A 26,381-nucleotide genomic window follows, 5' to 3' on the forward strand; every position below is an offset into this window, starting at 1 on the left:
AGAACATTTATTCTCACGATAATGAAACAAATACTACATGGTAGGAGGCTTCAGAATTTTCATTTTTATTCTGCCTGAAACTAACATTTTCTTTTGTGTGTTTGAAGTATTGTACAAAAAAAAAAAAAAAAAAACATAACACAGAAAAGGCCATTTGAGCTTTGCATCAGATGGGTTTTTTTAAGTTTGCATTGTTGATTCTGATGGTTTAAAAGTAAAAACATCATTAAATAATGTTTAAAAAAAATCACAGCAAAGCCTATGCAAACTAGCGGTGTATAATAGTTTAATATTGAGGTTGCTGAGATTAAATCATGAAGCCATTAATAATACTAATGAGTTTTCTACCTTATTATAATTTTCTCTGGGTTTCAGATTTTTACCAAATCGCGCTATCCACATCACTGACCACTGGTCATAATTATGTGTTGTCTTTAACTGTCAGTACAAAATATCAAAATACAAAATAATATGTACAAAACAAATATGTATCAAGTGAATAACATCTCATTTTACCTTACATGAATTGAACTTCCAAGTGAAACTACACATAGTACGCAGCCTGACTGAAGAAAGGCAGCGTTATCTATCGAACAGATAAATAAACTAGGATTATCACTATCATCATCGTATCCAGGGCAGTCATTGATCAGTGAGACAGAGAGGTTGGGCTGGGCATGTCTCCAAACTGTGTCTCTGCCAACATGTCTGGTTCAGTCTGGGAAAAGAAGCAGAAATTCAGTTAACGGACAATCTGCTGTTCTTAACTGTCTGATGCTTGAATGCTTATAAAGGATCCTTCGCATGGTAACCCACCGATTCATGCGTAAACAAATACATACCAGCACAGTTCTTCACCTACCTGTTGGTCTTTATCTTTTTCTTGGCGAGGAATTCGATGCCTCTTCTTCTTTGGTCCAGCAGCGTGATGCAACGCAGCAGACGAAATAGAACCCGACACACCGTTGAGCCTTTCTTCCTCCTCTCCAGCAGCAGGATCTAAAAGGGCTCCAGACTCATCCTGAAACAAATTCAATGGCCTCCAATGAGCTTGATTACACGTATTAATTCTGGTACCTCACAGAAAACTAATTTAGACTCAAAGCACTCAGTCATTTGCGAGAACAGATTACCAACCAGGCAGGGATGCTCTGTCGGTTCCTTGTTTATTCCATTTTGTGAAGGGCTCAATTCACAAGTGGAATATGGTCTCAATTAAACGTAAAATGCAGTTCATCTTCAAAACCATCATTTTAAAAAGCATTTTAATTTTACACAAACCCTAGAGTGTGCTTTAGGGTTTGTGTAAAATTAAAATGCTTTTATTACCTCTGCCAAGGAGTTAATGTTTTCAGTTTGTTTGTTTGTCTGTCTGCAGAATTACGGAAAAACAAACAGCTCCACTTTCATGAAACTTGTTGGACGGCTGTAGCGTGAGCCAAGGAAGAACCCTTTAAACTTTTGAGCAGATTTAAACGAAGGGGCAGATCCATGATTTATTCTTCACTCTTATTAAAATAGGGCATTTGGTGTACTAATTGTCATACACTTTAAAATCCAGTAATGGTAATAAAGTTCAATAGTGACACAATATAGGCCACTCTAGAAATACAATGATTCTGTATGACAGTCCACATTCACAGTTACCAGTAATCCTCTGGGATACACATGTACTTGCTCAAACTTAACACAGAAAGCAGTCGTTATGGTGTACTGGGAAAGAAATCCAGCTCTGGACTTATTTTCTGGGACCAAACTGCCCGCAGCACCCTCTCACATGCACCCTGAATTCCTGGCATACAGCGATGGCCGATAGACAGACAGACAGAGCCCCAAAAAACGTTATGGATCTTTTGACAGTCCACAAGTCTGCTAATGTGGCGGCCCGGCAAGATTTGGAAGGGAGAGAGACAGGAGAGGATGGAGGAGGCAAACCATGATGTTAACATGAGTGGGAGACTCAACTCACTAATGCAAAACAATATAATGTATGTGCATGAGCTATTGACGATGATGACCTTGATGAAGACATGTGGGTCACTTTTGGTCATTTTAATTACATATTGTCATGTAAAACTAGAAGTGCACTTGGTGAGCGCAGACCTCCACCAAGGCCAATAGTCCACTTTCCTGTGATGCAACACCAACATATGTCTGCAATTAATATATGCAATAGTGGAGTTGTTACAATTGTACCGTTTCTGGTTCTCCGCAATGAAACCACTCTTCCCGAGTGCTCCACAGTGGTGTAGTGGTGTATTATAAATACAAATTGCGATGTAAAATATAGGCATTTTAATGTTACACAAACCCCTCAGTAAGTTTTGGATAGTTTCGAAGAAGACTTGCATTTCACATTTTTGATTGAGACCATATTCCACCCGTGCAATGAGCCCTTCACAAGATGGAGTAAGCCAGATAGACACCTCCACCTCCAAATCCACACATCCAAAGAACATCGGCATGTGACAACCACAAAGACCCAGCAGTGCTTCTACTCCATTGTTTTCCCCCTTGGTTCATCAGTTGTCAGTAATCAAAGTGGATTTAGGGTCAGTTATGTCAGGGTATTTTCCCAATTCAGGTACAATATGAACTTCAACATGTTTATTCATATTGAACTCATTTTGCATGTTTTTTAACAAATAGATATTGATGATATTTTGCTCCAGGATCATCAAACAAGTTAATTTGGTAATAGTTAAATGCTAGAGAAATAAAATAAAAAAATAAAAATCATTTTATAAAGTCTGGATTCTAGTGATGCATAAATCAGACCGTTGTAAGCTCTTGGAGTCAGATGTGAATTTCCAAATTGGATTGTATCATTGTGGAGGGGCAATCAGCAGGTGAACATGAGGAATGACATCAGATATGTTTTCTTCCGGACATATTTTGTCCCATCCAACCACAAATATCAAAGTACAGTGTTATTTCAGTGGTATTATTTCAGCTCCACATTTTCATCGACTGTGTTGATGACAAAGTCATTTTTTTCCTATTAAATACACCACATTTATCCACGTATCTATCTAATCCTTACCTCAAGCAGTATAGTGAGCTGGGTGTTTCTATAATCATCTCCATGAGCATCTAAAGTCTTCATGAGAAACCTGTGAGGATTAACAGAACCCTTAGATGATCCATCAAGTGCTCAGGAAATGTACAAAAACTTTAGTTATTGTAATTAGGGTTTTTACCGTCTTTCTTTTTTCAAGCGTCGTGTAATTCTTTGCACTTGATGGAGGCGACCCAGAACTTTCTGATTTACCTGAACAGAACACATGTTTTTGATTACAGGGGGTAAAAATGCAGCAGATCACAGATGGTAAAGATGCAGCATATTAAGGGTGAACTGATGTATCATAAAGCTAAAACAGCAACAGAATCATCAGAAACATGGTCTTTATTAAAAATAATTACATCATAAAAACTGATATGGATGAAAATATATCAGAATGGGTATAGGTTTAAAAAGACATTTAAAAACATACCTAGAAATGATGTTAGAAATCCGAAACTGAATGTTAGACACACAAGACAAACAGGCAGGGAGTGTGTATATGCAGGCTAACACGCACCTGTTCAATTTCTTTACATCTTCTGTTCAGAGCCAGATATTTTCTTTTGTCAAGAGCTCTTCTCTCTTCATCTTCTTGTGCTGTGCTTTCAAGCAGCTCGTTGCTTCCTGGGCCCAGTTCCACCTGAAGAAAACAAAATAAAACATGTTCCCGTGTTGTGTTTGATTCTGACTGTGTTTCAAAATGAAAAGTTGTCACAATAAGACAATTTCAGTTACTACAATTTTTTTACAGTCAAGCTGAGTTTCTTCATAATGTTGCAATATTATTAGTGCTATGAAAAAATAACACAGCTATGTAGATTGCATGATACAGATGAATCTAAAAAAAAATACAAAAGTGTCATTAGAGCATTTAAGATGGGTTAAAATTGACTATGCTCTGTGCTGTGGTACGTGACCACTTTTTTTATTAAATTAAATTAAAGTCAGTTTCATTCATAACATAAAATTATAGTGGAACATGGTCCCAAAACACTTTACAAATACAAAAAACAACAATAAAATATAAGAAATATTAAAACAGAGAGTGCAAAGAAACATGAAGAACAACCGCATTAAAATATCAATGTCAAAGCAAAAAATGCGGTCAGCAATGGGACTAAGATACCGATAAAAAGTCAGTATTAAAGGAAATGTTAAAAACAACATGCAAATGTATGGACAGTAAGAAAGACCATACCGAAGGGATAGTTTAAGGTAATTTTAGCCAGTCCTAATTGTAAGCTTTATCAAAAAGGTAAGTTTTAAGCTTTGTCGGGAAAGTAGAGGATGTGTCAGCCTCCTAAATCCAGGCGAGGAGCGGCACTCTGAGAGTGGAGCGATTCTGTGTCATAACTACAAAATGAGATGTCAGTCCCAATTTTGATTTGGCATGCAGACTGTAGTCAGATTTAGGACATATTTAACTGAGATGCTGGACCAAGGATGTGATGGTAGATTATTTCTTTAAAGACAAGTTTTTTAGGACCAACTTAGATTTTATATTCAACTCCTGCAGGCCAGGAAGTGGTGTTAAAACTGGCAACATCGGTTACTAAGTACAGTGACATCAAAGACAGCTCCACAAACACTGACAGTTTTTTTTAGTTGTTTTTTTTTTTTTACTAGGTTGCATCAACATTACTGTTACCATGAGATCATTAACATTACCTCTCCTGGTCCCAGCTCCACACCGCCAGGCTCCAGCTCTGCCTCGAGGATGTGTCCTCCAAACAGAGGAGGCAGAGCCAAACCAGAGAAATCCTCCATCATCTGGAGAGAAAGAAGACTCTGCGTTATTATAAAACCTTTTTAATATATAAAATAGCTTAATGCATTGGCTATGCGTCATTTATCAAAGAATACCAAGTATCCGTAGCTTCAACAAGGTCAACAATTTCTCCCGTTTTTAGACTTATGATTACACTAATTAGGAAAATTACTTCAATGACATATTGAAGAAAATATTTTTTTAGTAAATCTCATGCTATCACCACCGATGGACTCTCGTACTTACATTTCTTAGTGACTAGTCCAGAAACACTGTTGTCTGCTCTGCAGCAGCTGTGTGACTTGCAGTTTCAAAGCTTCGCTGAAAACTGTTTCATAATCAAACTACACGGCAGATTGAATGTAAGTCTCTTGTTAACTCAGTCCGATCAGCTGCGTGCGTTTACTAACATAATATCTGACTGAAATCAGACGAAAAGGAACCAGGGCAGCTCTATCTCACATTTTCGTCTAATGTTTACGTGCGACGGTCGCAGAAATTACGCGTCAGTTAGTAGTCACTACATCTCCCATGAGCACCCGCTTCTTTGAAACTACACCAGGCAATATGGCAGGTACGTGTATATTTTGTCATCTTGTGAACCTCTAACCAATGAATATAGCTTTACTTGCACCTCCTGGTAGCAATAATAAATAAAACAGATATTCAGTTGCGCTAACTTGGCTTTGAAACGACTTTAACTCAATCATTTCCACGTTAAATAAAACGAAAAGCGTGACCTTGGAAGTGCTGCTATGTTAGCTGTCGTCAGCTAACCACACGGAGCTCTTCAGCTGTGGCGGGTTTTAAACCTGTCTGTGGGTGTGTTGTTGTTGTTGTTTGTTGTTTTATCTGCAGGATTCGCCGCTTTCCTGAAGAATGCGTGGAATAAGGAGCCTGTTATCTTTGCCTCCTGTGCGATTGGACTAACTGGTAAGAAACCAGCCTCTTGCACGGAGCTCAGCTTGTGTGAGCGGTGGAAGAGACCAAAACACTAGACAACATGCAGCGGCAAAACTGCAACGCCGATGAACGTCAGTAAAGCAGTATGTAATGTATAAAGAGAGGGTTACAGGTAGCATATACCAGAAGAGTCCACTGGCATCCATTTACTTTATCTCAGCTGTTCCCTGTTCGGTCAAATTGTGTGTGTTTTTTTTTTAAGTCGCTTCTCGTTTCTCAACTTAACAAAATCCTCAATACAAGATGCTGTGGTTGCAAGTTATCATATTGACTTATATTTGTTGTCAAATTTAGCCAAATCACATCATGATGTTGTAGCTACTTCTGAAGATTTTTGCTGCTACTGTTATTGTACTGAGAGCAACAGAACAGCACATAAATGGGTGATTATTATCAAGTTAGACAAGAAGTAGACTAAAAGTAGCAAAGAAGTTCATGTCTTCTGATGTGTCTTATTTATTTAGACCAGTTGCTGCCTCTCAGGACATTTTTGTCTTACTTTGAATGTCTGCGCTGGGAGCTTGTGCAAGTGGACATTACTTGGATATGATCCATGGTTTAAAATTACTAATAAAACCTGAAGGAAACTTGTTTTTTTCAACCCTGACTTGGTATAAGTGACTAATAGGGAAAACAATTTTTGAAATTGGTCCAGTATTGACAGAGCGCTTCAGAAGGCAGCCGTGTGACAGGCTGCAACGTAATCCTGTTGGCCAATTCGCCTACATCCCCTAAAAGTGCTGGTTTTTATCAGGTCAGTTATTTTAGGAACCTGTCAGAGGCACAAAAAACAAACAAAAAAAACAGCACTTCTGGTGGGCGTACATTCACAGGGTGCAATAACCCAAAGTCTTACATTGCAGCTTTTTTAACTACTGCCTGCTCAAGTGCTCCCACCATGTACTGGACCAATTTAATACATTGTTGTCCCCTTTAGTCACTTAATGATGGGATAACTGGGTTCATGTCAACTGACACAATATACTCTGATGGTTATTAACATTTTTGTATGTTAATTTGCAATCTTTGTATTTCCACAGGAGCTGTTCTTCCGTTCATCAGCCCCCTCACAAAGTATACAGCAATGCTCAATGCAGCTGTGCCGTACAACTACCCAGGTAAATGCTGTTTTTGTTGTTGTTAACAGTAAGTTGTGTCTAATTGTTGTTGAATTTAGAATCTGTTTAATCATGAAGGCTCGTTGTATTTATTGTCCCATTGCAGTTCCTGTGCGAGATGATGGAAACATTCCTGATGTTCCCGCCCATCCATGTGAAGCAAAAGGAAACAACTTGGAATGGCTTAAAAAACTATAACTTCCCATTCTCACAATCAACACCTCTGTTGTTCCTCCTGTTAATATCTGCCTGCCTAGTTGTCCCGGCTTTCAGTGTCTCACAATAAAGATTATATTTAATTCTACTTTTGTGTCACATTATTTGGTCTGGACTCATTCAATACATTTAGATTGAAAGAGGTACATTATAAAAGTAGATAAGTGTCTCAGAAAATTTCTAATTCTCTTTGTTGAATGAGGCTTAATTTGGATACTTTTTGTCTCAGTGTTATTGATGTTGAGTGGAATAATTTGCCGACATTTTTTTGAAGCTTGAAGCAGAGTTGCGAGAGAAATATAACTTTACTATAATTTGCAATACTTTTGACATTTGAACATGAAACTAACATGAAGCTAAAATCTCATCCTAAAATGAAATAGTTTCCAATTAAAAGGGGACTTTTGCCTTATATTTTTGACTTTTTCCCATTACGCGGCTGCTGGGATGGTGCTGTATACTAACCTTTCAAACAAGAAGTACAAATATGAAACCAACCTCATTTTTGCATCAGAAAATGTTACGGCAAGATTTCCATTTGATTTTGTAGAGCAGCTCAAGAGGGTTTTGAAACTAAGCCTCAACACAGTTCTGATCCTTTGGAGGAGGCTTTGTTTGAAAAAGCTGGGATCAGATTAACGCTGTTAAAAAAAAATGTCAGCATAATTCTACTGGTATAAGTAAGAAAGGCAGTAGAACAATATATAGAGCAGATCAGTACAAACACCCTCAGAATTAAGTGATATGAATAATAGTGATATGAGACAGTAACAGACAGTTTGAACTGTATATGATACTGCTATATACAGTACACCATACAATATACAATGCAATAATACTGTACATTTTAGAAATATACAGAAATCCCAGTTTTAAAAGACAAACAATCACAGTAACAGTGGAGAAAAACTTCCTTCATAGAACTTTTATTTCACAACTTGCCAATATTCAATATTTCAGTGTTCATCAGCAGTAATTATCATCATAGAATATCTCCTGCAGTCATTTTATTCAGATGGAACAGCCTGTCAGTTTGTTTCAGTGCTGCATGGTTTTCACAGATCATAGGACTTGTGTATGAAGTGGTGTTTAGGCAATACTTCACTTTAGTAAAAGAGTTTTGAACTTGTGTTCACTTGAGTTGTGACAAAAGTACAGGTATTAAGGTATAGAAACACAAAATATTTGCAGATTTGTAAATGTAAACACAGTTCAAGTCAAGGTTATTTTCAAATGATTGTTGTTATATAGCACATCCATATCTTGAATACATTTTATAAAGGTGTTTCTGATTTCAAATTAATTTTTATTCCAATTACAGCTTGTCTTTGATCAATCATTTTACTGCCATAATTTGTTTATACCAATATTCATTCATGCATACCTGAGGGAATCACATATACTTTTTTTTTTTCACAGTTACGTGACCAAACTCAGTGAAAGTTTCATCCTGCCTTGGAGATCAGTTTTATTATATTTAAAGATGAATGCACATTCAAAGCTGTGCAGGCAGTAATAATAGTAATAACAGTGTGTCGTTATGTGTTCACTGTGTTGTTATATTGCCTGAAAGTTGGAGTTCCACAACCAGCATCTTTGCATATTTTCCAGTATCGGATGTTTAACTCTGCATCATCACAAACTTAAAATGTTCTACCAAAGTGAAACACTCTTTTAAAAAGAAGTCAAATAAAAGTCATAAAATCACACAATTTTAGCTCTATTTACAAGCATGAGTAAGCATTAGGTGTATTGCTGTGCTGTCACCTTTATTAATGACAGAATACTACACACAGTAATATATATGCTGTTATTGATGACTTCCTACAACCTTTTACAGGTAATTTCGTGAATCTTCAAGGTGCTAAAAGATCACAGCAACTCAAGGCAGTTAGAACAGAAACATAAACTGTTTCACTTTGCACAGATACAATATGTCACTTTTATGCTTCACTTTGCTAGAGGCAACAGAGAGTACAAAGCTACAGAATATTACTTTGGATGTCTCTAGTTTACCTTGAACACTTGCTCAGACGTTGGTCAACCTACCATTATCCTTCTTCATCACTTTCATAGTTACGTTGCCCCTAGTAAAACTTCATCCTATTGTCTGTCTTAGCTTTCCCAACTCTCTTTAAGATTCTGCTCAGTCTGATCAGTGAACATACAACTACAATTGACAAACCTAGATGTTGAAATCGCTTTAGATTTGGGACTGAAAAGAGATCAAGAAGACATCAAATTCAAAAACTAAGCACAGCAGATCCCCATTTCATAAGACTTTGAACCCTCCACAACATGCTACTTTCTAAAAAAAAACACTTCTTTCAGAAATATCACAATCCAAACGTTCAAATAATAACATCCACAGTTTGTGTCTGTGAAGTTTGAGCTTTTCTTTGATTTATTGGACTTGCTCTGCATTAAATAAGTAAAATTGTGAGGATTTCACAAAGCGATTGAGCCTCATTGATCAAATCTGAATAATCAAAATTAAGTTAGAGTGTAATTTTTTCCTTTGTACGTTACATCCAAGTAAAAAGTTAAAGTAATCCAATAATCTATACTTACAAATACTACTACATAACTTCACAGCAGCAGAATGAATGGTGTTAACTGATATTAAAATAACATATGTCTGACAGGGACTTGTTCTTTCAAACCACGTTGCCCACGTCCAGTAATTCAAATACAAGTGGCACAGAAAAAAAACTCAAAGAGTGCCAGTTTCTTTAAAAATATGCCAAGTATCTCATCCAAACAATCATGTTTAATAAATTTAAAACTTCAACTTCACTGAAACCAAGAAACTGCACCAAAATGGCAGCTTTTCTAAAATATATAATACTGTAGTGGAGAAGGAGCCTGTCCTCTTCTCATAACACTTTCTTAGTGAAGATCAAAGTGCACAACCTGCTATTAGGATCCAGTCCCTAAATCAGCTGAACAAGAAAACCTTTTCTGAATATGGCACAAAAAGAAGAGGAAAAAAAAAAAAGCACTTTCAAATGGTTTTAGAGAACCAAGAGGAAACATCTTAACATTTTTTAGTTATCTGGACGAAGAAGATACAGTTTGAAGATCTCAAACACTAAGCTAAATACAGCCAAACACCTTACCTCTGTTTCATGAAAACTAGTCTAGATTTTATATTAATGCTGACATTTCACTCAAGCAGTATTTCCAGATATTACAGTTGTCCTATCTTTTTTCTAACAACCTCAAAATCTAATGGTCAGAGATCAGCCTTTAAACATGAACCAGTTATACTGTTTAAAAAAAAAAAAAAAGGTCTGTCCCTGCACATGAAACACAAACTGTATTTGATTAAATTGAAAAAAAGAATATCCAAAGTAAACTACTATTCAAAAATCAGTCAGTGTGCTGTTTCTAGGACTCAACCTGAGGCTTGATGGACTGACGACCCCACAGAGAACAAGGCTGCTGCTGCTGCTGCTGCGGTGGGAATAAAAGACTCACTCAATGATGGGGGCTGAGCGATCGTTGGTGACAGTTTTTCTCAGTCGGATGTGGGCAAATGGATTGGACCTAAAGGGAAGAAACGATAAAATGCAAAGTATGATAACTCACTTACTGTAACTAATGATTATAGGGCCACTCCAACAATTTAGAACTGTATTTTCATAAAGTTGAGTAAATGCAAGAAACAGATAAACATGAGACTAAAGATAAAAGCCACGCTAGCAGCTATGTGGGGCTACAATTTGGCACAGCGAAGCTTTAAAATGAATGTTAACATCAGCATGCTAACATGCTCTCAATGACAATCACTAACACAATAATCTGGGGCTAAAGTGATCAGTAAAGCCTGTAGGATTTATCTGCAGGCCAGAGTGGACGTCAAACCTACTTCTCAGAGCTTTCAAAATCCTCAGACCTTCCGAGTCGGATATTCCCAGTTCGACAGGCATTAAGGTGTATTTTTCAACTCGGAGCTCATCATTTTCTCACTTTCCAGTTTCTCATGGAAGCACCATAATATTTAATTAATGATGGAATGACTTTTTTTTAAGAAGATCACCAGAACACTGATCGGAGGAAGTCAGATGTTATTTGGCACCAGCCCCTAGTTGCATTCGGTGGTATTGTATTTTAAGGCACTCTTAAGGCACTGGCTTTGACTTCACTTTTCAGACCCAGAGACTGTCCATTTTGATATACAATCTATGCATATGAGTCGTGAGTAAAACTGTCGGAGCCGGCCCTTTAGTTAGTACCTATGAGTTGTTAGAAAATTACCTGTTTGGTGAAGATGGTGTAGAGGCCAAATCTGAGGTGATCTGTAATGTAGAAGAGATGAGGATCACTACAAAACATCTGCATCGTGTCTGTTAAAAGTGAGAGCCAGTCGTGAGGACACATTCCCTCCAACCCTCGACTTCCTCCCACACGACTCGTGTTTCTGACCTTGTTAGTGTCGGCCATGCTGTACGGGCGCGGGCGGAAGGTGCTGACCCTCTGGGAAGGAAGAGAGCGCTCCTCCTCTGACTCAGGGGTGAAACCTGGGCGACCCGGGGACCCTAGCTTGTCGAGTTGTCCGGTGCTAGTGCTGTTAGCTTTAGATAAGAAGACAGAGCTACAAGGAAGGTCACAGACAGAGAGGAAAAAATATACAGGAAAAAAAAAAAAAAAAAAAGGTCAAAGAAACATGATGAGCAGAGATGCTTTTGATTCTGAGTGAATTCATCAACAACACTGTTGTTGTTGGAAAGAGGAGGGAATGAGTTGGGAGAGGGCCGTGGAAAGACTGAGGGACAAACAGTTTGTGAACTCCTGTGACTTTCTGTGTGTCTGGCATGAAATATGTTTTGATTTATTGAGAATACATTAGATTCAATATGAAAATGACCTCAAATTAATTTTTATGTGAATCAACCGATGTTATAACGTCCCACTTTTCAAAGTATATTGCTGATAAAGTGAGTTTTAAAACAACTAAAAGAAAGTGAAGAAAGCTGTCTGACATTAAAGTTCTTAAACAACCTTAAGACCATCAGATTTCAGTGTTTTGTTGCCTTACCTTTCGAGATGATCCGTCTTGCTGTGTTGTGGCAGAGTGTAGGAGAAAGGGAACCAGCCTTTCCTGAGAAGGAAAATATCACTGCATGTAATGACCACTAAATAAAAAGAGAAATTTCAAGTCTTTGTCGTATTAGTTAGTTGTCTTATATGACAGTTTTATAGCCTAAAGCCTGAACTTACAGCAGTGGTTCTCCACTGGTCCAGCCTCAGGACCAATATTTTCCCTTAGTTATTAAGTTGCGACACAAATTTTTGACAGAATCAAATTATTTCTCAAAAAATAGAGAAGTAAAACACAATGTCTTTATGTACTTCTAAACACATGAAACAAAGAAAAAAAAAAGTGTGAAAAAGTGCAACTCGGGCTAAAAACCCATGAAATGAAAAGTTTGACTTTTGTAATCCTAAGCAATGTTCATAAAATGAGAGCTAACTATTGGTGTGACAATGTTAGGTTTGGTCGTTACTGTCATAACAACAACAGCAGCAAACAGATACTGCACACTCGCTGAATCATGGCTAACGAATGTCCTTCACAATAAATCTGGTGGCAGAAAATCTGAAAATTTTGAAATAACTTTTTTCCCTTAACTTATTCTTTCATGCGACCCTCAAAATAGCGGCACAATCTACTTTGGGTCATGAGCCACCAGTTGAGAACCACTGTCTTCCTGTGTGCCATGAATACGTTTCAAAGTCCTCTAATTTTGTGCATCAGGTAAAATAGTAAGGCTCCTTCAAGATGTCCAGCAGATGATTCAGTCGTTTTCTAATCTACTGTATATTCCAGGACACATACCGTCCAGTCCGTTCATTTTGACCGTAGTGCCACCCGTCTCTGGGCTCAGAGATGAGCAGGGTGATGCTGTCACCAGACTGGAAGTGTAATAAGCAAGCCCCGCTCCCTCCACTCCCGCCACCACCTTCTGATGCTCCAGGTGCGTGAGCGAACATGGCCTCCACTTGTGTGGGTGAAGACAGAGGCAGAATCCTGGGGAGACTGGAGCCTAGAGAGAGGAGCAGAAGAAGAAAATGAGGTGAGGGTCGGGGATGAAGACCTGCACCCAAATAGGTATGCCGCATCATATCTCACCCTGGAAGCCGCCCAGCCTCATTTCACTGACAGGTCTCTTGGGCAGTGGAAGTGTTGCAGTAGCACTCATCTCCGTGTTCTTCAGCAGCCAGGGATTATTTGACGGAGACAAAGTGTTGCTCCCTGCTGGTGCCACCTGCTGGTGCAGTAGCTGCACTGGGGTCATGGATCTGGAGAGAGGAGCGCTGTGAGGCAGCGGAGGGCTGTGAGGGGCACTGTGGGTTATGGGGAGGGTTATGCCCTGCGAGGAGCTATTGGCTGGGGAAATCTGGCTGAGCGTCATCACAGTGGAGGGGATGAGGCTCGGGGAGAGGTTGGACGTGTTGGTGGCCGGGAGGAGAGAGCTCTGCTGGGCGGAGCTGGTGGACGGGGTGGGGGTGGATGCAGCGGGGCTGGCGCTGCCGCTGGCACTGGTACTGCTGTCAGGCAGGAGGCTGGCTGATGCACTGAGGGGTGCGCTGGTGTGCTGAGGAGATGCTCCACATGATGAACCTGCAGCAGCTCCCCCAGTGGAGGACGCAGAGTGCAAAGTCTCGGGGGAGTCCTGAGGAAGACAGGTGTCACTCTGGGAGGGGGAGGAGGGGAGAGGGCGCAGCTGCTGGGAGCGAATGGAGTCTCCGTTGAACAGAGGAGGGACTTCTTGAACAGAGAGCCTCTGAAACGACAACAACAGACCATAATCACTACCAAAAATGAAAAGTCAATGTTCGAACTTCAGTGTAGTATTAAAGCTTCTGACTTGCTGAATGTCCAGACTTGAGTCAGACTTCATGTATCTAGTGACTTTGTGACTCATTTTTTTTAGAGTCTGAAAGGACTGTCACTTTGACTTTGACACTAGTGACCTGTGACTTCAGCCTTTTGATTGAATGGACTTCACATCCTCTAAGTTATAACAAAGTGTGCAGACTACAGAGAGAAAGGATATCTCAGATCACACTGTGCATCTGAGATTTATTTTTCTAAATTTCAATCTTTTTGAATCAATAATCAGTAATCTCTTTAATGTACATCAGTAAAGATGGTTTAACATTCATTTTAATACTATAATGAGTAGTGTAGGATTCACATCAAAAAGTTTAGGCTTGTTTAAATTGTTGACTTGGGACTTGACAGTTAAACATTATTATTTTAGAATTCCAAAAGAAATGATTAATGACTGAATATCGGACTTAATCCAATGTGGTTTTGAAAGGTTTTAAAATTTTTTAAATGTAAATCTTCTCTGAAAAAAAAAACACAGTTTGGCTGAGATTACAAACTTTTAAAATGCAAAACTTTTACGTAGACAACAGACAGATCATTACACATGATCTGACCTGTTCAGGCTGAGCGGAGCCGAGCTTGGCGTGGCGGAGAACCTCGGCTATCCCAGCAGCCCCTGAGCTCTGAGGCGCAGTGTGGCGCAGCAGATTCAGAGCGCGCTCCGGCAGCTTTGTCGGATGAGAACACGTCTGCTGCCAAGATGACAGTTTCTGTGACAGAAGCTCTCTCACCTGGATTATGTTTAAAAACAAAAAACGGGAACACTTTTAAAGGGTAACACGGGTGAAATTGTCAACAAATCCTATTATAAAAACAAATATGTTTTTCCCTCAATATGTTAAGTATTTTAACCTTTCATGAGGCCTCTAGACTTAATAATTATATAGTTTTATTATTATAGTAATTTATAAAAACAGCTGCAACACTATGATTTTTCATAAAAGTTACTGACAGGATAAAACATTGCATTTCTTGGGGACTATTTTCAGCTGTGGATTAAAGATTTAATTTAATGTCACCATGTGAAGCAGTGCATCTATTTTACAGGATATGTTTTTTTTAGCCCAATAAACAGTAAAGGTGAATGACAAAGGGGAATAAGATCTATCAGGTTCTTGTTCGTAGTAAATTCGTTGTTAGTTTTGGAGTTTTCATTGGATTTGAAGACAGGAAGATGAACACAGAACATCACCAGACTTTAAACAGATGTTAAATAAATGTGAACAGATCACCTTGGAGTGGTAGTTAATGAGCAGTTTGGTGACACAACACTGTCTGTCCACCAGGAAGCAGTATCGTCTCCTCTCCTCAGTGAGTGCAGACCTGTAACCTGTAGCTACCAGCGTGTCCAGCTCGCCTTGGCGACGACTCATCAACTCCACAAACTGCAGGAAAAACCCAAATTTCTATCAGATTATTTATAATCATTTGCTCAGTACTCAAATATGACCTGACCTTTTATATACATTGTAAGGAGAGAAATAATACAGAAGCCTGACTGAACATGTGACATCATATCCTGCCTGTTGTCACATGATCTAAAATCTAAAAAAAAAAATCTAAATCCTAAAACACTGTCCCCTGCCTGACTGACCTTTCTTCCTTATGTAACCTTTTATTTCTCATTTTCTTCATTCTTCAAGTGGCCAAATCCTCTCATTCATTTTTACTCCAGAAAACAAGGTTTTGTACTAAGTTACTTGTTTTCCGAAAAATCAGCTGAAGCAGATTGTCCTTTAATCTCATTCATACTGGCCTATTTCTCACACAAACGCTCACACAGCTCTGCTTTTTAATCGGCTGTAATGCTGAGTGAGATGTTTAGGATCCACGCAATTGAGGGATTTCTCAGAAAAAAGAGGTCCCTGTCTTACTAACTTTGGCTCACTGGTTTTACAGCTCTTGAATAAAGTGGAGTTGGTTTGACACCGATCGGGCTTCAAACTTCAGACATACCTGCATCTCTCTGTCGCCGTATTTGGTTGGGTGACGGCTGCCCTGACTCTTCCTGCGGAGTTTCTTCAGCTGGGACTGGCAACGCTCGACTGACTCAGATTTAGACCTTCGCTCACTCTGATACTTCTTTAGGGTGGCCTGAAAGGAAAGAAGATACGAAGAGTCAGATACGGGATAGTTAAGATTTGAGTACAGTTTTACCAAAAACCTACTCAATCAATGCTAATTGTTCAAGATTTACATTCTCCAGTAATCAGTTCTTGCTGTTTTTTTGACACATTTTTGATCATTTCCATTCTTTAAAATGTGCTCTGTACAAATAAACCTTGTATTGCTTTAACTTTTATTCAAAAATGTGAAAATTCTGGTTGAACATTTTTGTTGTGTCACACTATTATTTTCACTCTCGCTGTATTTTTTGTCTTTATCTATACTTTCTCAATCAAATTAAGGCAAAACACTTCCTAAAACAAATCATAACACCTCTGGTTGTCTCAAAACTGCGTAAAAGTAGATTGAGTGTGAGATATTTAAGTCAACGTGTTGACTTACTGTGAGGTATTTGATGTCTAGTTCCAGCTTCTGCTCCAACTGGGCAAGCAGCTCGGAGTGAAACAGCTTTAACTGTTGATGCATTAGGTCATATAAAGCAATTAAAATAAAATCCACTGACCGACACCAACATGCATGTCAAAGGTCACAGCCCCCAGTAACAGAGCAATGGTTGCCCAGAATGAGCTTCTAAACATGCTATTTTCTGATACCAAGCACAATTTCTAGCCACTAAATTATACTTTACAAAACTGTGATATTATAAAAATGTTTGCTAAAAATAAAACATGTGACCATCCCTGTGTACAATGCATTATAACTTCAACAGGCAGCCTAATAATCACAGTGTCATTATCTAATATTTGCATGAAATGAGCATGCTGATGCTCTTACCACGTCCTCTAGCTGCACCTGAATCTGTCGGTGGACCTCGGCCATCTGAAACAGTGTGTCTCCTGTGAGGGGCAGCACAGCAGTGAAGACATCACATCATTTAGACTGAAAAACTGCTTATATTTGTTAAAATGCCCCTTTAACCTGTGCAGAAGTATGGCTGGTGAGAGCTAATAATAGCTATTCCGTACCAGTATGAATTAGTCTGCACCACACACAGATAACAAACCAGTAAAAATGTCATAAAAGTTGCTGCTTTGACACAAATTGCGATTTACAAAGTGGTGGTCAGCTATGAGTCCCTCCCTCGGTCACACAGCGCTGTAGTATGCGGTGGCTGGCATCTCGCCCTCCGACACTCCTGCCTGCCTCCCCCGCTGTTTTCAGCATCACAATGAGATCATGTGGTGTTGTTAATCTCCCAACAATGGCCCTACTCTCTCCCTTTCCCTCTGTTCTCTGCCTCTCCCTCTCCACATTTCCTCATCCCCTCTTGTCTTCATCTCGTCGCTCACCAACACATGCGGCAGACTCACAGACCATTTCCCACTTCTCACCAGCTGTCACGTTGACTCTATAAACTCTATTAGGTAGGCAATTCTTTCTTTTTTTTCTCCTTGAGCCGTTCTCTCTGCACTCACCCAGCTCTTTGGAGCCTTGGCTGTCGCTCGCCAGTTCGCCAAGTTTTACCAGAGCATCAAAGTAGCCCTTGGCAGCCAGGGTCACTCCTGGGGAAGAGAGTAAACTTTTCAGAAAACTGAATACAATACAACTTTAGTTAACCACGTTATGAGGACAAATCGAAGTGTACCGGTCAGGGCCTTCTCATAGTGTTTCCCCATGGTCACAAAGTTCTTCAGACTGGGGTTGAACTGGTCCAGAATCCCCTGTCGGCAAAGATACACACAATAAAGTGTTTCCACATTTCTAAGACTGTGTATGATGGTGTATCTGATGAACACAGATATATTCAGTCGAAACTAGAAAAGAAAGATCTTTATCAGAATCACTGTTGGGGCAGAGCAGACAGACTCTGAAATTATACCTTGTAGACGTTTTCTGTCATCTTGTTGACCTCTTCGGTTCGTGACATTTTTCCTGTATTTACTGCCACTCAGTATAGTTGTGTTGTCTTTTCTTCCTGCTGTTCACGTCTCTAAGCTCTACAGGAAACATAAATCGCCTGAAAGAGAACAGATGAGGATAAAATACATTGTAATTAGTGATATACTATCACAACGACGCTTAAAATTTCTCCCAAACGTTGAGGAGAACACACAAATCAAGGCATTTGTACCTTCACAGTTGTCAGAAATTTGTTTTGATGATTGATTAATCATTTCATTTATAATTTTTCAAACAAAAATGCTACACTTTTACCAGTTGTAGCTTATCTCATGTCAAGATTTGCTACTTTTATTCACCAAAAATGATAGTAAACTGAATATATTTGGGTTTTGGACCGATTGTCGGGTAAAATATAGATGTCACAGTGTCAATTTTCACTATTTTCTGGCTTTTTATAGACAAACCAGGTGATGAAAACGAAATACATAGATAAATGTAAGCACACAATGTACAGAGCACTTCCTCAAACTGCAAAATAAAATCACAAGTGGGATTCGTCTGTCATAACTAACTGGAAGATTTCTCTGTAAAAGTATTTTCAGAGTTATTTTTCTGTGAAGGATTGAAAGTGTGGGGTTTAAATGCGGCAGAGGACTTTTAAGGCCACTGAACCATCACAACAGTGACGAGGATCGTATCGGATTTTGTCCGAGGTTCAGCAGTGTTGTTTTCACACGGATCCCGTCAGGGTTTTAGCTGCCAGTTTCGACATTATCACTTCTCAACGTTACAACCCAAATATTTCTCCAAGATTTGTGTGCCAGAAGAGTTGTACCATATCAGATAAGAACAATGGGCTCCTCCAGTCTGAGTCACAGGTGTCAGAGCTCTGAATAAACACGCGACAACAATGTTTCCTCGGCAGAGAAGACAATCAAGAGGGAGACTGCTCGGGGGTCAAAGGACTTCCAGTCTGGATTTGATGGCAAAAGACTCACTCGGTTTTTCCCCTGTGCAGCCCTCCTTTGTTATCACAGTGAGATTACAGAGAAACGTTGACCCAGATCAACTAATGGTATATGACACAAAGAAAACATTTCCAGACTCTTGCTCATTAAGGCCACCCTGGTGAAGCCTGTAATTTGTCAGGGGAGAATAGTCTGCTGTTGTTCAGCCTCATCCAGACGTTGCCTTCTTTTATTTGGTTATAACTGTGCATATTCTTCAAAATGATGCAGTGAAATGCTGAAAATGGATGAGGAAACATTTATGTGTGTATTTTAGCTTAGTCAGTTTCAATTCTGAGAAATAAAGTGTTGTTTGTTTCATGATGCAACAGGAAAAGTCTGCAGGTGGTTGGGGAACTGATACAGAAGGTGCATTCATGTGGTTTAGCCTCTTTAAATTTCTTCAAACGTGAGCGGATGTAAATTCTCAATTCAAAATAATCTGGTACTATTTGTTAAACAATTACTTGTTTTCCAAGTAAAAATTTTGAAAAAAAACCAAAACCCAGCAGGTTCCAGCCTTAGACTTGTGAGGATTTGCTGCTTTTCTTTGTTTTGATATGACAGTAAACTTAATAAATTTGGATTTAGGAAAAAAACTAACTTTTGCAGATTACATTTTAGACTTTAGGAACTCATGATTGGCATTTTCTGACATTTTACTGTTGCAATTCTAATGTCACAACCAAAACTTTAGGATTAGATTCACCAAAAACAAAAGTGAGTTTAGAGGATTTGTGCAAGAGTAATACATAACTGTGCATTTCAGTGATTTTGCAGGAATCTTGTACCATCTTAAGGTGAAATACTTCAAGATATGCATATATTTACTTCTTGCACTTCTACAAACATCCATTAATGTTGTAGCTACAGCAGGCCTCCTGTGATAAATTAACCTTTTTCTTCCACACCATCTCCTCTCATTACAATAGCTACATCAAAGACTAGCGACTGCAGTCTTTTGAATCACTAAAACACACGCAAAGTGTGCTAATAATTAAGAAAAAAATATATGCAAAGCCTGTTTTAAGTAGAAATATAAACAAACCAGTTAGTTAACTGCACAGTGGAGGTTTTTCCTGAGTAAAAAAAAAAAAAAATGCACCATGCCATTTGGCAACAGTGCAGTCCAATAACAGCTACCTGTTGCTCTCAAACACTTTGTCCCAATTGTGCAACAGTAACAAATAATTCAACTACTTAAAATAAAAAGAAGTTACGTACCTTTTCTGATCTCATTGTGGCAAACGATAAAGGCTTCCTGCGCGTCGTTGAGTGTTTAAAGAACAGTATAACACCCCCTCTTTTCTTCCTATTAGGCTACTTTCCCTCTCCGTTAGTTAGTGGGGGGTTGTTTCATCCAGCAGAGCACTAAATCTCAACTCCCCTCCACCCCTTTTTCACATGGCCCTCTCTCCTTCCCCTCCTCCCTCCCTCTCTCTCTCTCTCTCTCTCCCTCTCTCTCCTATCCTCTCTCCTATCCTCTCCTCTCCCTGTCTCTCTTTACTCCCAGGAATCCGGGTCAGATATTCGGTGCCGTTCAGTACCTTTCCTCATTACTGAGCCGATTACCGACATGCCTTCACGCCCGCAAAAAAAAAAACCGGCCAGAAAACCACCACCAGTGCAACCAGCTCCCCGCCGTTGGAAACCGCAGTCAGCCTCCCATTCTGTGTCTGCCTCTCTCTGTCTCCCTCTCTCACTCGGGCAGAATAACAATGAGCTAACGGGACCTCGGCTGAATAGCAGCAGGAGGAGAATAATGACTTGAACTTTTTAAGCCAAAGACAGAGCAGCACAGGCAGGCCTATCACTGGCCTACATACACCCGGCCCATCACACATTCCTGCTCCCCATTCTCAGAGAGTGGACAGAGGAGGAGGAAGAGAGGAGGCCCTGCATGGACAGCCAGCCCTTTCATTTACTGAAATAAACTGAGCAAAAGATGAAAGGCTATTATAAGAAATTAAGGGGCTACACAAGAGAGTTTAAAGTGGTGGGGGGAAAAAACTCCAATGAGTTTAAGATGACGTGTCGATTTACTCTGCATATGAGTAAAAAGTTGAAGTGTGTACTTTACTAGGGCCATTTAGAAACACACATACAACACAAGAAAAAAATAATCTCACTTATAGGCTTCAATTAGGCTACTTGGATTTTTGCCGTTTTGTTTGGTTTAATTGTTCTGAAGGTTCACAATCTACATGGTGTTTTAAAATGATGGAAACCATCCAAGTCCTATGTTCCTAAGGTCCTATGATCCACAGATCTTTTCTTCCTTCCTGGGGTCCTGTAAATTCCCATGGTCCCTTGATCCCCTGGTCCCATGTTGTCAAGGTCCTAAGATCCCCAGATTTTTTGTTCTTTCCTAGAGTCCTAAGTCCCCAAAGTCATATGTTCCCATGGTCCTTTGATCCCAAGGTTGTATGTTCCCCCAAGGTCCCATGTTCCTTAGATCCTTTGTCCCCCCCAGAGTTTTAAGTTCCCAAAGTCCCATGTTCCCAAGGTCCTATGATCCTCCATCCTGTATTTCTAAAGTCTGCATTCCCCAGATCATTTGTTCCTTCCTTGGCTCCTATGTTCCCAAGGTCCAATGTTCCCAAGGTCCTATGATCCCCCGCCCTATGTTACCCAGATCCTGTGTTCCTTCCTAGGGTCCTAAATTCCCAAGATCCTGTGATTCCAGGGTCCAATGTTCCCTGGGTCCTGGGTTCCTTCTCTGGGTCTTATGCTTCCCAGCTCTATGTTTGCTTAATATGACATGGGCTATTGTGGTTTAGGGTTAGAGTTAGGGTTGGATTGGGGAACATAGGACCCTGAGAATTTTGGAACTTGAAAAGATATTCATTCGGTGACCAATGCTGCAGTCAGTTATGCACCATTTGGTTGCAAGATTTCATATGGTCCAACATTATTGTTACGTGAGATGTTTTCATCACCGAAGAGTCTTGATAATCTGGTAAATGTAAGTCCAGTGACCAATTTCCTCATAGCTTTTTTAAACTCCATCAACTCCCAAGAAAACCACTTCGTTGCGTCACCAGCTAGTCGTTAATCTTGTTTTTGCTGATGTTTGTTGCTACATAGGTAACCAACGCTTGTCTCTGCTGTTGGACACAGGTTTAAATAGAGCACCAAGTCTCAATCATATGGCAACATACAGCAAATCAATCATAGACAAACTCAAAAAATAAGTTATAAGAGACTAAAAAGCTCCATATAGCTGCAAAAATTTATAATATCTCTTGTCATTTGTTTCACTGTAAAATACAAACCAATGAATGCATCTTAAAGTAAAAATCAATTTAAAATAAGACACTGTAAGAAAATAATTAAACATATTAATCACAAAGGATGATTTTCACAGAGTTGCTTTAATATTAACTTGTTAGCCTGTGTCGCCTAGTAACTATTCAGGAACATTTCATGACTGTATTGCACGGTTTGAATATCCAATCTATTTAGTAAAATCTCTGAAATACTAACTAGAGCTGTTATAATTGTACAGGAAGAAAGTGTATTATTTTATTCTCATGAAATAGAAACACTAAAATAAAGAGCCACTGCTTTACAACTGCACATTATGAAGTTATTTTAATGGCTCTGAAGGGCCAATTAAACTCTGAATTACATATATGATACCACTTATTTTTCGAGGGATATAAAGAAACTCAGGTGTCTGATGGAAGCTCTTTTGTATTGCAGTTGCAGGTACTTCCCATTAGGTGGCGACAGTATGACATCACTTCCTGCAGCACTTCCCTCTGCACGAGGCTGAACCATAAGCACAGTGTGGTGCAACAAGTGCAGACTAGAGATAAACTGCACTACCACAGTCAAACTGTGTCTTGAAGACCAAAATAGGTAGGCAGGAAATAAAAAAAAAAATCCTGAACACACATTGATAAACGTGTATAAAGAAATTCAGCCAAATTTGAATGAAGACATTGAGACTTTCAGCAAAGTGTCCATATGAAGCATTTTCCACTGAGGTGTATTCCCCTTATCTCATCACTGCAGCTCATAGCCTGTCTGCACAATCTCTAGCACTAACACAGATTGAATTATTCCCAGAACAAACCTGCATCAAAGAACTAGGTCAAAGTGTCTTTATTAAGGAACAGGTTGTCTGAGTACATCTCTATGCTTGAAAGATAAACCATTATCTGTAACTTCTCATCAGCCTCTAGTTTGCAGGCCACAGCAGATGAGCGTGCTCGGGGGGTTCGAGGTCACTTGATTGAGTGTTGAGGGGAACATTGGCGCGTCTGTGGTCTCCTGTCCTTGGACCTGAGCCGTAAAGCTGTTTGTGTCTGCTCACTTCCTCAGGGCCTAATTCACACGTGCTAAGGAGATTGATAGGCAGAGCTCGGCCTGCACTGACCTATTAAACAATAAAGATGAGTCATCCACACATCTTCCAACTATTTTCATGCCATCACACGGTGCTTTGTTTGATGTGTGTCTTTGTCTGTGTCTTTTATCACAAAGCTGATCCTTACTCCATTTTGGCCTAGGTCCCAATGTGTCACATTAAACACACTGTACACAAGAACAAAACTCGTGGTCTCAAAATCTGTCAAAATCATAACAGAAAACAACAGTGCACCATGAAATAAAAAGAATATGAGAAACATGAGCTTTCCTGGATGTGCACAACTTTGGTGAGTCTGTATAAAAGCCATAAAAGGCATTTTCCCTTTTTCTGAGTTCTAACTCAGGGAGTTTTGAGAATGTTGAAATAACTGTGATCAAGTAATAAGGCAGCATCTGTGTGGATGACATGATTGTTTTTACACTATTAATGATGTGATGTGAGGTGAAACTAGTGTGACATTGTGACCATAGTGTGTGAGTGTGTGTGTGTGTGTGTGTGTGTACTGATAATCACTGAATATTTCAGTCACTTGAATCATTTGAAAGTGAGTTTTATGCTCTTTGAAATCCCATCCCATGTTGTTATAAAACATTAAAAAAAAAGGATTTAAGAATTTTTATAAATACTGTAGACATTAAGTAATTGTTCAGAAGGTGGCTTTGCAGACTTTTGTCAGCTTTTACATCCTGTTCAGACATTGTTTTCCATGATGAAACAGACAGAGTAAAAGTCACGGAGCCAGGGCATGAACTTTGTCCAAGCACCTGGAATTCTCCAACAGGGGTCAAATTAAATGGTTGTCTGTCCAATGCTTGAGACCGAGATATCGAGGAACGCCTGGGGGGGTTATTCAAATTTTGCATAAATGTTCACTTGATGAACTGATTAGATTTGTGGGTTAAAGGTCAAAGGTCTGCATGACCTCACAAAGCCCATTCGCAGCACATTTTTCTGGCCCTAATCCAGTGCCATCACTCAGGAGCAGAAGGGCAGATTGTCACCATATTACAGATTTGGTGAAATACTGAATTCATGACACTAATCTTGGGGATCAAACTTTAAACTGTCGGGTTGAAGATGTGTGTGAAGCATCCATAGTGGAAGTATCGTCTACTGTCATGGTTACAAAATAATGGTAATCAGAATCAGCTTTTTTGGCTGAATTCCTTCAACATCTCCGCTACATAAATCATATGAGTCTGTACAGACATGGATGTAAACTGCAAGTTGTTGGCGGAGGCGAACAATCACAAAGCCGTAATTGTATTTTAGCTTTATTTCCACCTGACTGCTCTGGATGGATTACAACCTCCATTTTCATTGAATGTTTTGTTACAAAATGAACCATGAAACTGTCAGGAGTTTTGAATTTCTAAAGAAATGGAAATAAAATAAAAAAATGTAATATCAATAGTCACTAATTTGAAAATAAAATGGAGCTTTCATGTTAAGGGTTTTAGTTTTTGCTTTGTTAATTCAGGCATTAAACAGGCACTCAAAGACTCGACAAGGAGCATCCATGCCCGACATATGCCACTGTGTCTGGACCTGTTGTTTATGTTAATGTAAGTACAAGTGTCTGTCCTTTAATCAACATGCTGGCTCTATTGTTAGTGTGTGATTTTCTTCGACCTAAGAGCAGCCATCTGCTGTGTGGCTGCTGCCTCCCTGGCTGTCAGTCAGAAGAGGAATTAATCAGGCCAATTACTCCCTTGCTGAGATCTAGGTGAGCTGTGTGCTGGAGGAGGTAAGGTGCCAATGTTTGTGTCCTGTTAGATAGGATTTGTGAACTGGAAGTCAAACTTTTAAAAGAAAAATGTTTTGATAGTTTGTCAGAGCATTGGATTGTATTAAGGATACATCTCTGAGATCAGTGTCAGGATAAAAGTAAAGATGGTAGAGAAAGGAAGATGCCAAAAAGTGTGACAGGGAAAGAGGTGTGGCCTTTCAAGAAAGAAAAAAAATCACCAAAGAGGAGGGAGGGAAGGGAAGGAGGAGAGAAAAGAGAGGTAGAGACAATGAAGGAGGGATAGAAAGAGTTGAGCTCTCTGGAGTAAATCTCTCAATCTGATCAGTGGGTGAGGAGGTGGGCTAACTGATGAGCTCACAGTGGCGAAACACAAGCTCGAAGGTAAGGACTCCAATTTGAACTTTATAAGAGTGCTATTACCATTGATATATGGAAATTGTATTTATATCTGGGAGTTCTTTCTTCCAACAGTCAGAGATTACTTCCTGTTAAAAGGGAGTTATTTCTTTCAGCTCTCGCTCATGTGGGAGTTGTTGAATTATTAGGTTCCTCTCTATAATGTTGTAAAGTTCTGTTGAACTCTAAAATGTGAAGTGCCCTGGGATGACTTTTGTTGTGGATTGGTTTTATACATGAGATGTGTGTCTATCAATAATTTCAATGAGGTGTAACCAAGAGGTCAACAACCATAGTGCTGATCTGTTTACCCTTTAACCAGTATGATGCAGATAATGTCAAGCTTTTAATCATCCTAATTAAAAAAAAATATGTTCAGTCATTGATTAATATATGGAATAAAATGCATCAATCTGCAAAAGAAAACAGTTACACTGTGCCATGTTGGGCACAAACCTATTTGTAATGTTTTGGTTGCCTGTAACTTTACTTAACCTTTAAATCTGATTTAGAGGGAATATGACGCTTAAAATGCATGAAAATTAATTTGGGTGTGATGGATCCTGCCATTTATAAGTACCAATATCACTGAAAATGCAATTTTTTTAAAAACATGTTATTGGGATATGAATATAATTTCCTTAAAAGATGTTACTTAAGAAAGAGGTGGCTGGGTTTGTTGGGCTCAAGTTTGAAGGAAAAAGGACAAACAAATCAGAAAATGTATATGTTAGCTCACTGTTCTTACGCTGTTGGTGGCCATGATAACGATGTTGTTGTGGTGGATAAAATTAAAAACCTCTTGGGAATTTTTTTAAACATAATTTCGAGCAGAATGTTAAACGTGGCTG

The 26,381-nt window shown here is 39.2% G+C and overlaps 3 protein-coding genes across 3 annotated transcripts; 1 reads left to right on the forward strand and 2 right to left on the reverse strand.

The window, feature by feature from the left end:
• Positions 1–44: 44 nt before the first annotated feature.
• tfpt (TCF3 (E2A) fusion partner) lies at positions 45–5,334 on the reverse strand. Its single transcript, XM_069695852.1, has 7 exons — positions 5,079–5,334; positions 4,733–4,834; positions 3,582–3,704; positions 3,201–3,271; positions 3,044–3,113; positions 863–1,021; positions 45–718 (listed from the first exon to the last, which is right to left on the reverse strand). Exons 2-7 carry the CDS (start codon positions 4,832–4,834, stop codon positions 650–652), a joined length of 594 nt encoding a protein of 197 aa, XP_069551953.1. The 5' UTR covers positions 5,079–5,334; the 3' UTR covers positions 45–649.
• A 14-nt stretch (positions 5,335–5,348) lies between these two features.
• ndufa3 (NADH:ubiquinone oxidoreductase subunit A3) lies at positions 5,349–7,217 on the forward strand. The gene is made up of 4 exons (XM_069695862.1): positions 5,349–5,406; positions 5,691–5,765; positions 6,836–6,913; positions 7,020–7,217. The coding sequence occupies exons 1-4, from the start codon at positions 5,364–5,366 to the stop codon at positions 7,109–7,111; spliced, it is 288 nt and encodes a 95-aa protein (XP_069551963.1). The 5' UTR covers positions 5,349–5,363; the 3' UTR covers positions 7,112–7,217.
• An 815-nt stretch (positions 7,218–8,032) lies between these two features.
• LOC138619383 (BAR/IMD domain-containing adapter protein 2) lies at positions 8,033–20,707 on the reverse strand. The gene is made up of 15 exons (XM_069695812.1): positions 20,231–20,707; positions 17,977–18,114; positions 17,743–17,818; positions 17,573–17,659; positions 16,932–16,993; positions 16,539–16,610; positions 15,987–16,124; positions 15,263–15,415; positions 14,585–14,761; positions 13,266–13,920; positions 12,972–13,179; positions 12,171–12,233; positions 11,558–11,726; positions 11,390–11,430; positions 8,033–10,678 (listed from the first exon to the last, which is right to left on the reverse strand). The coding sequence occupies exons 2-15, from the start codon at positions 18,022–18,024 to the stop codon at positions 10,606–10,608; spliced, it is 2,022 nt and encodes a 673-aa protein (XP_069551913.1). The 5' UTR covers positions 18,025–18,114; positions 20,231–20,707; the 3' UTR covers positions 8,033–10,605.
• Positions 20,708–26,381: the final 5,674 nt, after the last annotated feature.

Source organism: Brachyistius frenatus, unplaced genomic scaffold, assembly GCF_029030835.1.
Source record: "Brachyistius frenatus isolate BFR_SWC_R1_liver_20210118 unplaced genomic scaffold, ASM2903083v1 Contig_20, whole genome shotgun sequence".
Taxonomy (NCBI): domain Eukaryota; kingdom Metazoa; phylum Chordata; class Actinopteri; family Embiotocidae; genus Brachyistius; species Brachyistius frenatus.